Source organism: Myotis brandtii, unplaced genomic scaffold, assembly GCF_000412655.1.
Source record: "Myotis brandtii unplaced genomic scaffold, ASM41265v1 scaffold144, whole genome shotgun sequence".
In the NCBI taxonomy this organism is placed as follows: Eukaryota; Metazoa; Chordata; class Mammalia; order Chiroptera; family Vespertilionidae; genus Myotis; species Myotis brandtii.
Window position 1 is genome coordinate 1,526,416 of NW_005355159.1, and position 13,148 is coordinate 1,539,563.

Below are 13,148 nucleotides of genomic sequence, written 5' to 3' on the forward strand. Positions count from 1 at the left end.
GCTGTACAATGCAAAGGATCCAGCCCGGAGTGTCCCCAGTGCCCCAGTGTACACAAACCCTGCTCTAGGGGAACAAAGTGGGATAAGTGGGTGAAATGGAAGAATGGACTTAGGAATCCCAGAGGAGGAATGAAAAGATTTAAAGCGTCAGACAGAATTTTTAATTAAAAAGTTACATTTTTGCGGGGGGGGGGGGGGGACCCATATACTTAGTAGCATTTTCTTTACTAGAATACTAGATACTTTTTGCAAATTAAAAATTAAAACAAAATGAAAAATACAAAATATAGTCCTGCCCTTTTATTTATTTCCTTCTAGTTTTCTTTCCTATGAGATACATTATTTTATTATAGTGTTTCCTTTTTTTTAATCCTTGCCCAAGGATATTTTTCCATTGCTTTTAAAAAAATATATATATTTATTGATTTCAGAGAGGAAGGGAGAGGGAAAGTGAGATAGAAACATCAGTGATGAGAGAAATTCACTGATCGGCTGCCTCTTGCACACCCCCCACTGGGGATTGAGCCTGCAACCCAGGCATGTGCCTTTGACTGGAATAGAACCTGGGACCCTTCTGTCCCTGGGCTGATACTCTATCCACTGAGCCAAACTGGTTAGGGCTCCATTGATTTTTAGAGAGAGAGTGGAAGAGAGAAGGAAAGACAGAGAGAAATATTGATGTGATAGAAACACATCGATTGGTTGCCTCCTGCACGCACCGACTAGGGCCTGAGCCAGGGAGAAGCCTGCAACCGAGGTACGCGCCCTTAACCAAAATAGAACCCGGACCCTTTGGTCTGCAGGCTGACACTCTATCCACTGAGCCAAACTGGCTAGGGCTCTAGCGTTTCTTTTGATCCTTAATGACTAACATATTTCTTTCTTTCTTTTTTTTAAAAACTGTATTTGATTGATTTTTTACAAAGAGGAAAGGAGAGGGATAGAGCGTTAGAAACATCGATGAGAGAGAAACATCGATCAGCTGCCTCCTGCACACTCCCCACTGGGGATGTGCCCACAACTAAGGTACATGCCCCTGACCGGAATCGAACCTGGGACCCTTGAGTCCGCAGGCTGATGCTCTATCTGCTGAGCCAAACCGGTTAGGGCGACTAACATATTTCTACACCTGTATTTTCATGCTGTTTCATGTTTCACTTTTTATCATTATTTTAATATATGCTTCCAGCAAATATATATAAACACTTCTGTAAACTTTGTTTATGATGAGAACAAAGTACTTGCTGTATTGATATGTTTTACTTAATTCTTCAATTGTTAGCAATTGGGCTGTCTCCAATTTCTTACAATGGTGAATAGCCTACAGATAGCTGTAAAAAAAAGACTGTTCACTTGAATCAACACTTTTGCTACATGGCAGTTCTGTGGTTTGTGGTAACTGGTTTTGAACCAATGCCCCTCAGCTCCTGGCACAAAAAAATGTATTCAATTTGAGGCAAGTAGTAACCTATGAAAGACATGCCAAGGACTTGCCAAATAGATCACTGTGTTGATCCAGTAAGAAAACTAGATTGCAGTGTGACCTCTACATCCAGTTGCTTTTGACTATAGGCAGAGCTTCTTTTCTTTCAAAGGCTGAAAATACTTGTCACTCATAGGTGTTTACAAAGTAGGATATAGTCTGGTACTAGCCTATATGCATGTTAAATGTTCAAATATTCATTGAATGAACTAGTTTCATTTCTCGAGGGACAGTTATCAATTATGAAATTCAATTATGAAGTCCGTACAATACTAACCTCTTCTTTTTCCAAGAACTCCCTGACATCAGGGTCCTGTAACATGGTAGGATGGTTCACAATCCTCTGAAGGTACCTGTGGGGTAAGCAGTTATCTGGTTAGTCAGGCTGGCCTCCCTGGTTCTGAGTGTCATAGAGTGCCGGCAGGGTTACAATGTCTTTCATTGCTTTAAAATGTCCTCAGATAAGGCGCTTAAGTATAACTCTGCTTGTAAGCACATTCAAGTTCATGTTCTTCACATTTCTAAAAGGGGAAGAGAAATAACTGGTCAGAGAGAGACCTCAGTTATTCATATTTGACTGTCCAAGGAGAGGAGGACTGCCTGCCTACTCAGGATGGGGAAAGAAAAGAAGATGGTCTGTTCCTGAGCTGAGTGGGTAAGAGACTTAGGGAAAGTCAGGCATACTATGAAGGTGTAAATCTTTCATTCACCCAAGTTTCTCATCTCTACTAACTCCAGTGAACGTCTCACAATTGAGTCTAAGGTTTCAGCTTCTCACTAGTCCTCATGTTACTCAGGAAAATGGTTGTATGGCACTCACCTTTCTAGAGCAGCCCTCCGTTTTTCAAGAAATTCTGCAGAAGAGGAATCTTCTTTCCCGACTTTTACTTTTGTCATTCCTGGAATGGAATTTAAAAAGCAAAAATAATTAATAATCATCATGAAAAGAGTACACCTGTAAGAAAGCCCATAGGAGGAAAGGCAATGAGAACAGCACTGCAAAACAGAATCAAAGGCCACTTCAATGTCATAAGCATTAACCAAAGGTCCTTTACGCGTGTCATTTGTGAAATTAGTCTTGAAGCGCTGAAGGATCTAGACTCTGGGACTTGCAGAGTCTATGTTTTCTAAAAGGGGGGGGGGCATGGGACTCTGAGTATAGATCAAACATCAACTGAGGATGATGGGAAGGTTCCTTTCCTCCAACCCCCATCCAATTTACATTTCAATTTGGAAGGAACAGCAATCATTTAAGTCTCCTAGATACCAACACACACACACACACACACACACCCCTACCTGTGGAAGCTAACACTAGGATATTCTACTATACCAAAGGAAAGAGAACATGTCAAAACGTGCTATTTCTTTAGACCTCATGAGCCTTATGGGAAAATACTGGAAATATTTCTTTTCTAACCACAAGACTCTACATTGTTACATGAAATAGTTTCAGTAGAAAATATATTGCAGAAGAATGCAAAGAACACACCCAAGCGGATTAGAGAGCACAGGCTTACCTATTAGGCTCTTCTCAGGTGGAGGAGGGACAATGAAGCCATTCTGAGAGTGTTTCTCTGAAAGCTTCTCATAAAGACCCAGAAAGTCACTAAATCTTCTTTTCACTGCAAACTGTTTACTTCTGAACATTGGTAAGCTCGTCTTGGGGACAGAAAAAACAGAAGGCAGTTTCATTCCAAATAAGGAATGAAGGAGTATCTTGAAAATTGTCCAGCTGACATCAAAGGCATTTATTTCCCAGATCCCTGTCTCAGCCATCTGGTAAATAACTTTCTCCAAGGCTGAGATTCTTACATTTTTGGAGCTATAGTTACCTTTGGCTATCTGGAATCTACAGAGCCCTTCTCAGAATAATGATTTTAAATGCATGAAATATATAGGATTACAAAAGGCAGCCGATTAAATTCAAGCGTACAGTTTCATTCCCAGGTTAAGAACCCTTGCTCTATGGAAACATGTTAGAGCTAGAATTCTATGGTCACCTATAACCCATTCTTCCTGCACTGACTTATTAAGGATGTTAGCTGCTGGAATTAAAGCAGCCAAACTAAAGATAGACTAAACAGTGCTTCTAAGGGGGAGGATCAGATGAAATGTCTAAGCTGTACACACTTTAACCCCTAAGGTGTCACAGGATATAGAATTTACAGGAGACAGAGAAACAAGTAGTAGAGAGACAACATAAAGCAGACTTCTAGTAAAAAAACTAGGTCTACATGAAATGAGAGATCATTTAATACTCACCAGATAGGCAAAGTTTAAGGAGATTGGCCTTGCCAATGATTAACAAGAAAGTGTATCAACAGGAACTGTTACACAGCCAATGGGAGTATAAATTGGTGCAAAGACTAGGCTGTATTCCTTTCCAACATCTGCATGACCCAGGGGAACTATTCGTGGCTCTATACCCTAGAGAAACTCTTCTATGTGTACACTAGGGGACTATGCAAGAATGTCCATAATTCTTAACTATAAAAATAGCAAATATGCCAAATATCTATATATATAAAAGCCTAAGTGACCATTACGACAACAACCCGTTAATCAGTTGGCTATGATGTACAATGACCACCAGGGGGAAGCTCCTGCATTAAGCGCCTGCCCCCTGGTGGTCAGTGCGCTCCCACAGCCAAACTCCTGCAGCCAGCCAACCTCCCATGGTCTCTCCCCCTGGCCAGCAGGCCCCAATCGGCCCACTGCCCAATGCGGTGGCAGTGTGGCTGCGAGGGAAGGAGGGGTGGGGGCAGGCGGGGAACGGTGCGGTGATGGGGCAGCCATTGCCTCCTCTCCTGACCTCATCGAGGCCTTTGGGCCCTGGGCTGGGACGGGGGAACCAGGGGTGGGTGGCAGCGGATGTGGACCCTTTCCCAGGGGGGGCTGAGGGCTGGCTTCCTCCTTGGGTCCAGCAGCCAACCTCCTGCAGTCCCTCCCCCTGTCCCTGCCCCCTGGTTGGTCTGGCCCCAACCGGCCCTGATTGCCAGCCTGGCCTAGGGACCCCACCCATGCACGAATTCGTGCACTGGGCCTCTAGTTCACAACATAAAAACAGATAAGTATTTATGTTATAATCACACAATAAACTAACTGTAGCTACACACAATATGGATGGGTTGAGGAACAATGCCAGTAAAGAAAGCACTATTTTCAGCATGATGCCATTTTTATGAAATTCAAGAACAGAGCAAAACAGTATATTGTTTAGGGATACACATATGAAGACTTTTTAAATAAAGGAGCGACAACTCAGAAGAGTAATCACCTCTAAGGTGTGAGGCAGGAATATGACAGGGAGAGACGCAGGTGGGATTCAATGGTACTCATCTTAAGAATGGTGGTAGGTTCAGGGCTTCATTTTTTATGCTTCATAACATGCATACAACATTGTGTAAGTTTTGTATGCATTAATATTATATAAAAAAGGAAGACCAGACCTAAGGGCAAAAGGTTAGGGAAAGTATTAAAATAAGTTCCACATAGGAAACGTGAGAAGAACTGACAATTTTTAAACAGGTGATATATAGTTTGGGGCAATCCAACCAAACTAGCTCTAAGCCACATAGTTCCTCAGAAGGACAGGACTGTATCAGATACACTGCATGTCCTAATAAAACTTACAAAGTTTCACACTGAAACGTTAGCTCTCTGGAAGAAAAGTGGAAAGGTTTGGATGAGATTACCAAGGGGATGCAGGCTTGCTCCATCTTGAGGAAACCTGAAGGAAGATTTTGGCAAAGAAACTAAAGAAATACCCAGAAATAATCTGAATGACGACCTTCTTGGTATAAGCACCCAAGTCTATTAAGGCAGCAATCAGAAGGGTCACTTGGACTCACCTGTGTTGTAACTTTGTAGGCTACATAGGCATTCATACCATCCCCTGTGGGAGAACAAGAAAGCAGTAGAGGATTATTCTGTAAACCAAAGCAGTGCTAATCTTGTTAACATTTAACCAGGAATCATAAGCTACAGGAGCCCTGTATAAGAAGGGAAACTTGTTTCATATCCAAGCTTTATATACCATCCTAAATTCAATTCCTACTTTGCCTCAGGGCCTTCATGCATTTCATGCCCCATGGATGCTGGCTGGGCCCCAGTTTGAGTTAGACAGAGTCAGTCCCCTGTTCAAAGCCAGGCTCCATTTATGCCCTCCACAAAGCAGCACTGGATACTGACAATCCATCAGTTGTTATCATGCCAATATTTGGGCTGGTTGCACACATCTGTCTAAAACCAAACAATTCTCTTGCTGTGTAAAACAGGAGGAGGCAAAGGAAGCAACTGATGCAAAAGGAAACAAGTAGTTCTACCCTAAGCTAGCTCTGGGCTTGGTTTGCTCTTTCAGAAATACTGTCACGGCCCCATCCATTGGTGCTGGGGGACATTGACCTCTCTCATCTAACATGTTCAACCAGAGCAAAGGGCCTGGCCGGAAGAGACTTTAGCTGCCTAATATCATACAAATCTCTCTTTCTGGAGGAATTGTGTTTCTGAAACAGCCTTTGACTGTTAAATAATTTGGGATTCAAGCCATTGTTTTTCTCTTTATGACCTAGGCCACTGAGGGACATAAAGGCACCATTGACTCCCTGAGTACTTAAAAAAGATACATTGGATTGTAGACAGATACAGCTCTGATGTTTGGGGCTAGAGTCTAGCCTCTAGACTCTGGTGTTTGGGGTTGATTTTGTCCCTTTCCTCCCCACCCCTTGGTTTTTCCCCACACCAAACAGGAAACCTAGGTCAACAATTACTACTTGCTTAAGCTTCTGAACTCGTTGTGAGGTAAGGGCCCAGGGGAAGAAGGTGCAGTATTGGATCAGCAGGGTCATATACTGCAACTTGGTTTCAGTGAGGTGGCTGGGAAAGTACACAAAGAAGCTGTGTACCTATATAGGAATAGAGGGCTTGCCTTCTCTACCTTGCCAGCCCTAATAAGAGTATGTATAAAATGGAAATCATATACTCAATTTTAAAAATTACTTTATACTGATTATTGCTGTTAGTTCTCTTCTAAACCACTCATACTGCATTGCCTAATATCACTAAGGATACTTACCACTGATAAAAGGAAAAAGATATCTAGATTTACTTTATAGAAAAAGTCTTAAAATTTTCATTCATAGTCTAGTAGTCATAGTCAAATATCCAAAAGGTCAATCCCATAATCTACTGCCTTCAATTAAGAAAAGTCTAAGTGCACATATACATAAAACACAGTAGCAGCCCTAGCCGGTTTGGCTCAGAGGATAGAGTGTCGGCCCCTGGACTGAAGGGTCCAGGGTTCAATTCTGGTCAAGGGTACATACTTTGATTGGAGGCTCAATTCCTGGCCCTGGTTGGGTGCATGCGAGAGGCAACCAGTCTAGGTGTCCCTCTCACATCAATGTTTTTCTATTTGTCTCTCCCTCTCCCTTCCATTCTCTCTAAAAATCAATGGAAAAATATCCTCCGGTGAGGATTAACACACACAAAATACCCCACAGTAGCAAAGCAGGATCTTCAGACACTTCGCCTACATATCATCTGCTCTCACTGAGGAAATGTGTGAGGAAAGAGAAATACTTGCATGTACAGAGAACTCACAAGATATAGAAATGGGCTAGCAGTACAGCAGTTTTAAATTTGTTAATTTCCTAAATAACTTCAGAAAGTTGAAGATGGCATATGCAAATTACCAAGACTGAAAAAAAGCATGTCCTGATAGAAGTAGGATTCTAATTTTATTTAATGTATGTAGAAATGAGAACCTCATGTTGAATAAACAGCCCACACAAATAAAAGGTGTTCGATAAGATCAGGCTTTGAACATGAAAATGCTTTAAGCAGCTGGTTCTTGGCACCAACCTAAGAAGATGAAGACTTATCCTCAAAAGTGACTTGTATTTATTTATTTATAATATATTTTATTGATTTTTTACAGAGAGGAAGGGAGAGGGATAGAGAGTTAGAAACATCGATCAGCTGCCTCCTGCACACTCCCTACTGGGGATGTGCCTGCAACCAAGGTACATACCCTTGACCGGAATCGAACCTGGGACCCTTCAGTCCACAGGCCGACGCTCTATCCACTGAGCCAAACTGGTTAGGGCAGTGACTTGTATTTAAATAAATCTGATCCACATGATGTTTAAAAAAAATGGGTTGAATTGTGTCCCCCTGAAAAAGATATACTGAAAGTCCTAAATCCCAGTATCTCAGAGTGTGACCTTATTTGGAAATACGTCTTCATAGAATTAATTGTGACCTGACAGGAAAGCTACAATTGGTCCTCAATTTCCTCTGTTGTTGGAAAGCGAAGTGTATAAGATGCTCATAAATATCTTACCAGTGCAACAGTCTAGGAAAAGTAAAACTCAACATTTTAATGACAAACTGTTTTGGTATAAAGTTTAACTAGACTTTATAAATTCCTATTTCTAATTCAGCATAGACAGAAGATTGGAAATTACATTTTTCCACTTAACCAGAGGCTAGGAGGATAAGGCTCTGTATAGCATCTTCTGTAGGGATATACCTGGAACAAGGAAAGTTGAGGCCTGTTGCTCTCTGCTCACTAATAGCTTTCACAAGCTTGGGACATGGAGAGGTTATTCTAAAAATCCAACTTCTGCAAAAGTTAAGTATTGTGTTTCTTGAAAATTTAATTTCAATTTGACCAAGATTCAACCTGGGTCTTTTATTCTTTACCTAAAATAGATGCAGACCTCCCCACTTCATTAGGACAGCAAGAGTACATGATAAATGGTCTGTAACAAGAATTTCAAACTTCTTGAGGGAAAAACAAAGTCAGTATCCCCAAAATATAGAACATGTGTCTTTTAGGGTGTTTAAATGGGATTTGTGATCTCAAAAGGGAATAAAATGGTTTAATTAACTCTGTGGGAGAAGGAGATGTCTGGATTTTAAAAAAGGGATTCTAATAGTATTTGAAGTCTCTGATTTTTATGCCTAAAGCCAAGAAAAACCTAAGTAAAGTACTGGGTAACTGACATTTCTGGCCTTAGAAGCATAGTAAGGCGTATAATTTTACAGGAAAGATAACGAGGAAGTACTTTACAATGGCTAGTTCAGTTCTGGACCTGACTATCTAGAAATTAGCTAACTATACTTCCCACAGCCGCATCCTAACGTCACAAGGAGTCCCAAGTACACTCACCTATCTTCTCAGGATCAGTTATACCGACTGTCAAATCAAATTGGTCTTCCTGTTCTTCTTCCTCTAGCTTTTAAAGAGAAAACAATCATGAGACTATAATAAAAAAGGCTATTAACTTTACCCTGTATTAATACTGTACCAATGTAACATCAAGATTTATCCTTCTATGCATCAGTGTTCAGTTGTCCATTCCCAACAATGCCAATGAACCAACTTCCACAATTTTAAGTTGGGAGGCTGTTCAAAGGTCTTTGTTACATCTATTATCTTCAAACCTTATTTTGATCATAATGAATAATTGCTAGATTTTTGGAAAACTTGCCTCTGTCAGGCTAAGGAGGGAATGAAGAGATTATACTCTTGAATATGGGAGCTTCAGATACTAAATATTTACTCAGGGTTCATACTCAACTTCAGACTGGCAACATAGTTCTAAACACACACACACACACACACACACACACACACACACAGCATAGATTCTCACCTCCTCGTAGCTTTGCTGGGGCTTAGAAGAATTTGTGGCTTCCTGTGGAGGAAGAGATATGAGTGTTTTGGCTGGCACCTTCTTCTGATTATTCTGTGTGCTGTCCAGTGATAGCTCCACTGTGGCATCTGAAAATAGTTAATATTTTATAATAAAGGTTAATAATGGGTCTTTAATGGTTAAACTTCAGTTCTATAGGCTGTGACAAGAACAAGAGCAACCACTCTCAATACTCAGAGGTTCTCAGACTAAGAGAATAAGAATCATGAAATTTTTACATGTATAAAAGGGGAAGATGGTAAGGGAAGTATTCTTCTAGCACAAGCTTAATAGAGCCACATCTCTCATTTCTAAATAGAACTACTTGGCTACCCCCTCTTACATAGAATTTAGGCAAGAACCAGCTATCAAGCAAAAAGACTACAGAGCCAAAGTAAGTATGCCAATTTATTTTACTCTTAGGAATATTCCTTTAAAATCTTATATGGATCCTATTTATTCTTTTTAAAACACATATATGTTTTAATTGATTTTTTTTAGAGAGAGAGAAAAGGAGAGGGAGACACACACACACACACACACACACACACACACACACACACACACGAAAGGAAAAACATCAACATGAGATTGGCTGCCTCTTGCATGCCTGCAACCCGGGCATGTGCCCTGACCAGGAATCCAAGTGGTGACCTTTTGGTGTATAGGATAATGCTCAACCAACTGAGCCACCCAGTCAGGGCCTATTTATTCTTGTTATAATTGTCGTAAAAGAAGAATAAGTTTGGTTACCTACATTATAAGCCAATATGATAGAACAGGCACATATACTGACAGTAAAAAAAATGATATCAAAGGAAGAGTAAGAAAAACTATAAACTAGAAAAAATGGACCCAAGATACAAACATACTAACACCTATGAAAAGGACTATTTGCCACACCTGATGATGGTACTGTTGCTTTAGCACATTAAAAAAAATTTGATTTCAGAGAAAAGAAGGGAGAGGGATAGAGAGATAGAAACATTAATGATGAGAGAGAATCATTGATTGGCTGCCACCTGCACGCCCCCTAGTGGGAATCGAGCCTGCAACCCCAGGCATGTGCCCTGACCGGAATCAAACCCTGACCTCCTGGTTCAACCATGAGCCACACGGCCAGGCATTTTTAGCTCAATTTAAGAATTGTTCACGATTTTAGTTATAGATCACCTTGCAAAGATTAAGTTATGTTTAATATATGTGGTCCAAGGAGGATAAAAAGACGTGTAATATCTAAAAACTAGAGGCCCAATGCACGAAATTTGTTCAAGGGGCTCGGCCCTCACAGCCGTGGCGGCAGCCTCAGCTTAGTCTGGAAGGTCGTCTGGTCTGATTAGCATATTACACTTTCATTATTATAGATCTTTCTAATCAAAACAGTTTTATAAAATAGTGCTTAAGAGTTGCTTTTGTCTATCTTGGAAATTTCAGTTGAGCAGAACAACTCATTCTCTAAGTGACCTAGACAGGATACTTTTAAAAGAGCATTATGCACCATTTCTAGGCATCAACATTTTTTAGGCCATTTTTTAAAAAAAAGCAATTTTAACTCAGAGCAATGGAGCTAGAAGTTCAAAATCTAAACAGCTCAGATGTTTTTTTTCTTTTTAATAAAAAACAAAGTAAATATCCATTTAGGTTTGGCTTGAACACTAGGTATTCAATTTTAGCCCTTAGGGAATTCAAAGAAAGTGGTTTCTTTTTCTTTTCTAGACTTTCATTTGGAGCTAAAATGAAACCAGAGACAGTTGTCTATAAGATGTAACCAAATACTAGATCAATGTCCTAATCATTAAATGTGAATCATGTCTACAAATAAAGTTGTCATACTGTTGGAATCCAGTCCCTATCAGGAAAAGAGTGGTAACATAATCTGATGCTGTGGGAGTACAAAACAAAAAAGTATACATAACAAGTTAGGATTCTTTGAAACAAGCAACCAGCTGAAGTATGTTTAAGATATTCACATCATGCAGGCCCCACACAAATAATTAAGTTAACAAATGTGTTTGGAAATGAAACAGGAGGTGCTTCTTATTTAAAACCCTTGGCTTATTGGAGTGCTACTAAGAGCTCTTTGAAGAGCTGTGGCATTTTTATTGAAATTCATGTGACAAAGATGTCAAAACTTACATGTTTTTTTCTCTGTATTATTCCCCCCCCCCTTTCTCTTTTTTTGTTTGTTTGTTTTGTTAATTCTCATCCAAGAATATTTCTTTCATTGATTTTTTTTTTTAGAGAGTGGAAGGGAGGGGGAGAAACAAAGAGAGAGAGAGAAACATCGACGTGAGAGAGACACATCCATTGGTTGCCTCCCACACATGTTGGGTGCTGGGGATCAAGCCTGCAACTGAGGTACGTGCCCTTGACCAGAATCAAACCCGAGATCCTTCAGTCTGAAGGTTAACACTCTAACCACTGAGCAAAACTGGCTAGGGCTCTCCCCTGTACTCTTGATAAGAGTGATGAAAAAGCCTTTGGGCTCCATCACAGATACTCTGATCATCACTAAACTAATCATGTAGAAAATATAATATCTTAAATTTCCAGTCAATATCTAAAACATCTTGAGAAGTTACTCAAGTCCTAAACTAAATGTCTCACTGTAAGCATTCCTTTCTGTATTTTATGATTTTTTCTTAGTAGTGAGGTAGGTATTAGCTGCTTATGAAAGTAGCAGGGGAATTAAGTAAATCAGAATCCTCAGTAATAAATATGTCCCTAATAAAGATTTTCTATATGTTCATGTAAATAAAATACAACCATTGGGGCTATCAGTTACATTAAGATTTCAGGTCTTCTTATAAGGAAAGATCATATAAATGTTAAGGTCCCAAAGATAGAAAAACCTTCTTTTCAACCTGTTATATATCTAAAAATAGTTCATTATTTTACATTTCTCTTCCAGAAACTGTATCCAAAAAATAATCACTCCCAGAATGATTAAATAGTGTGTACTTTAAGTTTCAGAGATGAAAGGAACTGGAAAATCTTCTAAATCTTTATAGATCTTCTTCTAACCTCTCCTTCCCTTTTGTCTTTTAAATTTCCTAGCAGAATTCTAATGTGAGTTTCCCAGAATCTTACCCTCGATGCTCTCATCTTGCCCCTTCCTCACTCTTTTCTCCTTTAAGGATCACATTCCCATGGCAGCTTCAACCTCTACGAAGAGGTTCTTCTAGTTCTTCCCTCTTATCCCAGGGAGAGCACCACAGTTCAAATCCCCTCCTGGGCATTTCCCTTTACATTTCAGATTTAAATATCTAAAACTCTAACTCACTTTCCTCTCAAAAGCCAGTTTCTTCTTTGGAATATAGTTCTCCAACAGTACCATTTTCTTCTCAGTCCTTAGACTGAAACCTATAACTCTGTCTTCAATCCTGATTTTTGGATACCTAGTATGTCCAATCACTAACACGAGAATTTGTTGATTTCTCTTTTGAAAAGTTTTTACCTTTCCCTTCCTACTTCCATCACCTTATTTTTGCTTTGTCATTTCATTCTTGAACTAATTTGTGAATACCTTCTGAAGTTTCTAATCTTTGTCCACTACAATCCATTTTATATAATAATTCCACTAGATCAGTCTTCCTAAAACATTATGTTGCCCATATTCAACACTGCCAATGACACTTAATTGGCCCTAGGATGAAAATTTAAAATCTTCAAGATTAAGAAATCCCCATTCTATACCATTGTTTTTCAAACCGCAGATTGTGTCTCATTTGGTGAATTGTGAAATCAATTCAATGGGTTGCAAATGTCATTAAAAGAGAAATAATAAAAAATTTCAGATTGTATTGAAAGTTGTAAGGAAAATTAAAAAAAAAAACTTGTTTCAGATTTATATCTATATATATATATAAAAGCCTAAGCGACTATTACGACCGCTCAACCGGTCTCTATGACATGCACTGACCACCATGGGGCAGACGCTCAACGCAGGAGCTGCCCCCTGG

General features: G+C 39.7%; 1 protein-coding gene across 2 annotated transcripts in view; it reads right to left on the reverse strand.

Annotated features, from left to right (window-relative positions):
* SNX1 (sorting nexin 1) overlaps nucleotides 1–13,148 on the reverse strand; it is a 43,742-nt gene that overhangs the window by 7,135 nt on the left and 23,459 nt on the right. For both annotated transcript variants that reach the window (XM_014535473.1, XM_014535474.1), the window contains exons 4-9: nucleotides 9,148–9,275; nucleotides 8,661–8,727; nucleotides 5,338–5,381; nucleotides 3,004–3,145; nucleotides 2,304–2,382; nucleotides 1,761–1,836 (exon numbers count right to left, since the gene is read on the reverse strand). In XM_014535473.1, the coding sequence (XP_014390959.1) occupies nucleotides 1,761–1,836; nucleotides 2,304–2,382; nucleotides 3,004–3,145; nucleotides 5,338–5,381; nucleotides 8,661–8,727; nucleotides 9,148–9,275 (536 nt within the window). The remainder of the gene's footprint in view (nucleotides 1–1,760; nucleotides 1,837–2,303; nucleotides 2,383–3,003; nucleotides 3,146–5,337; nucleotides 5,382–8,660; nucleotides 8,728–9,147; nucleotides 9,276–13,148) is intronic.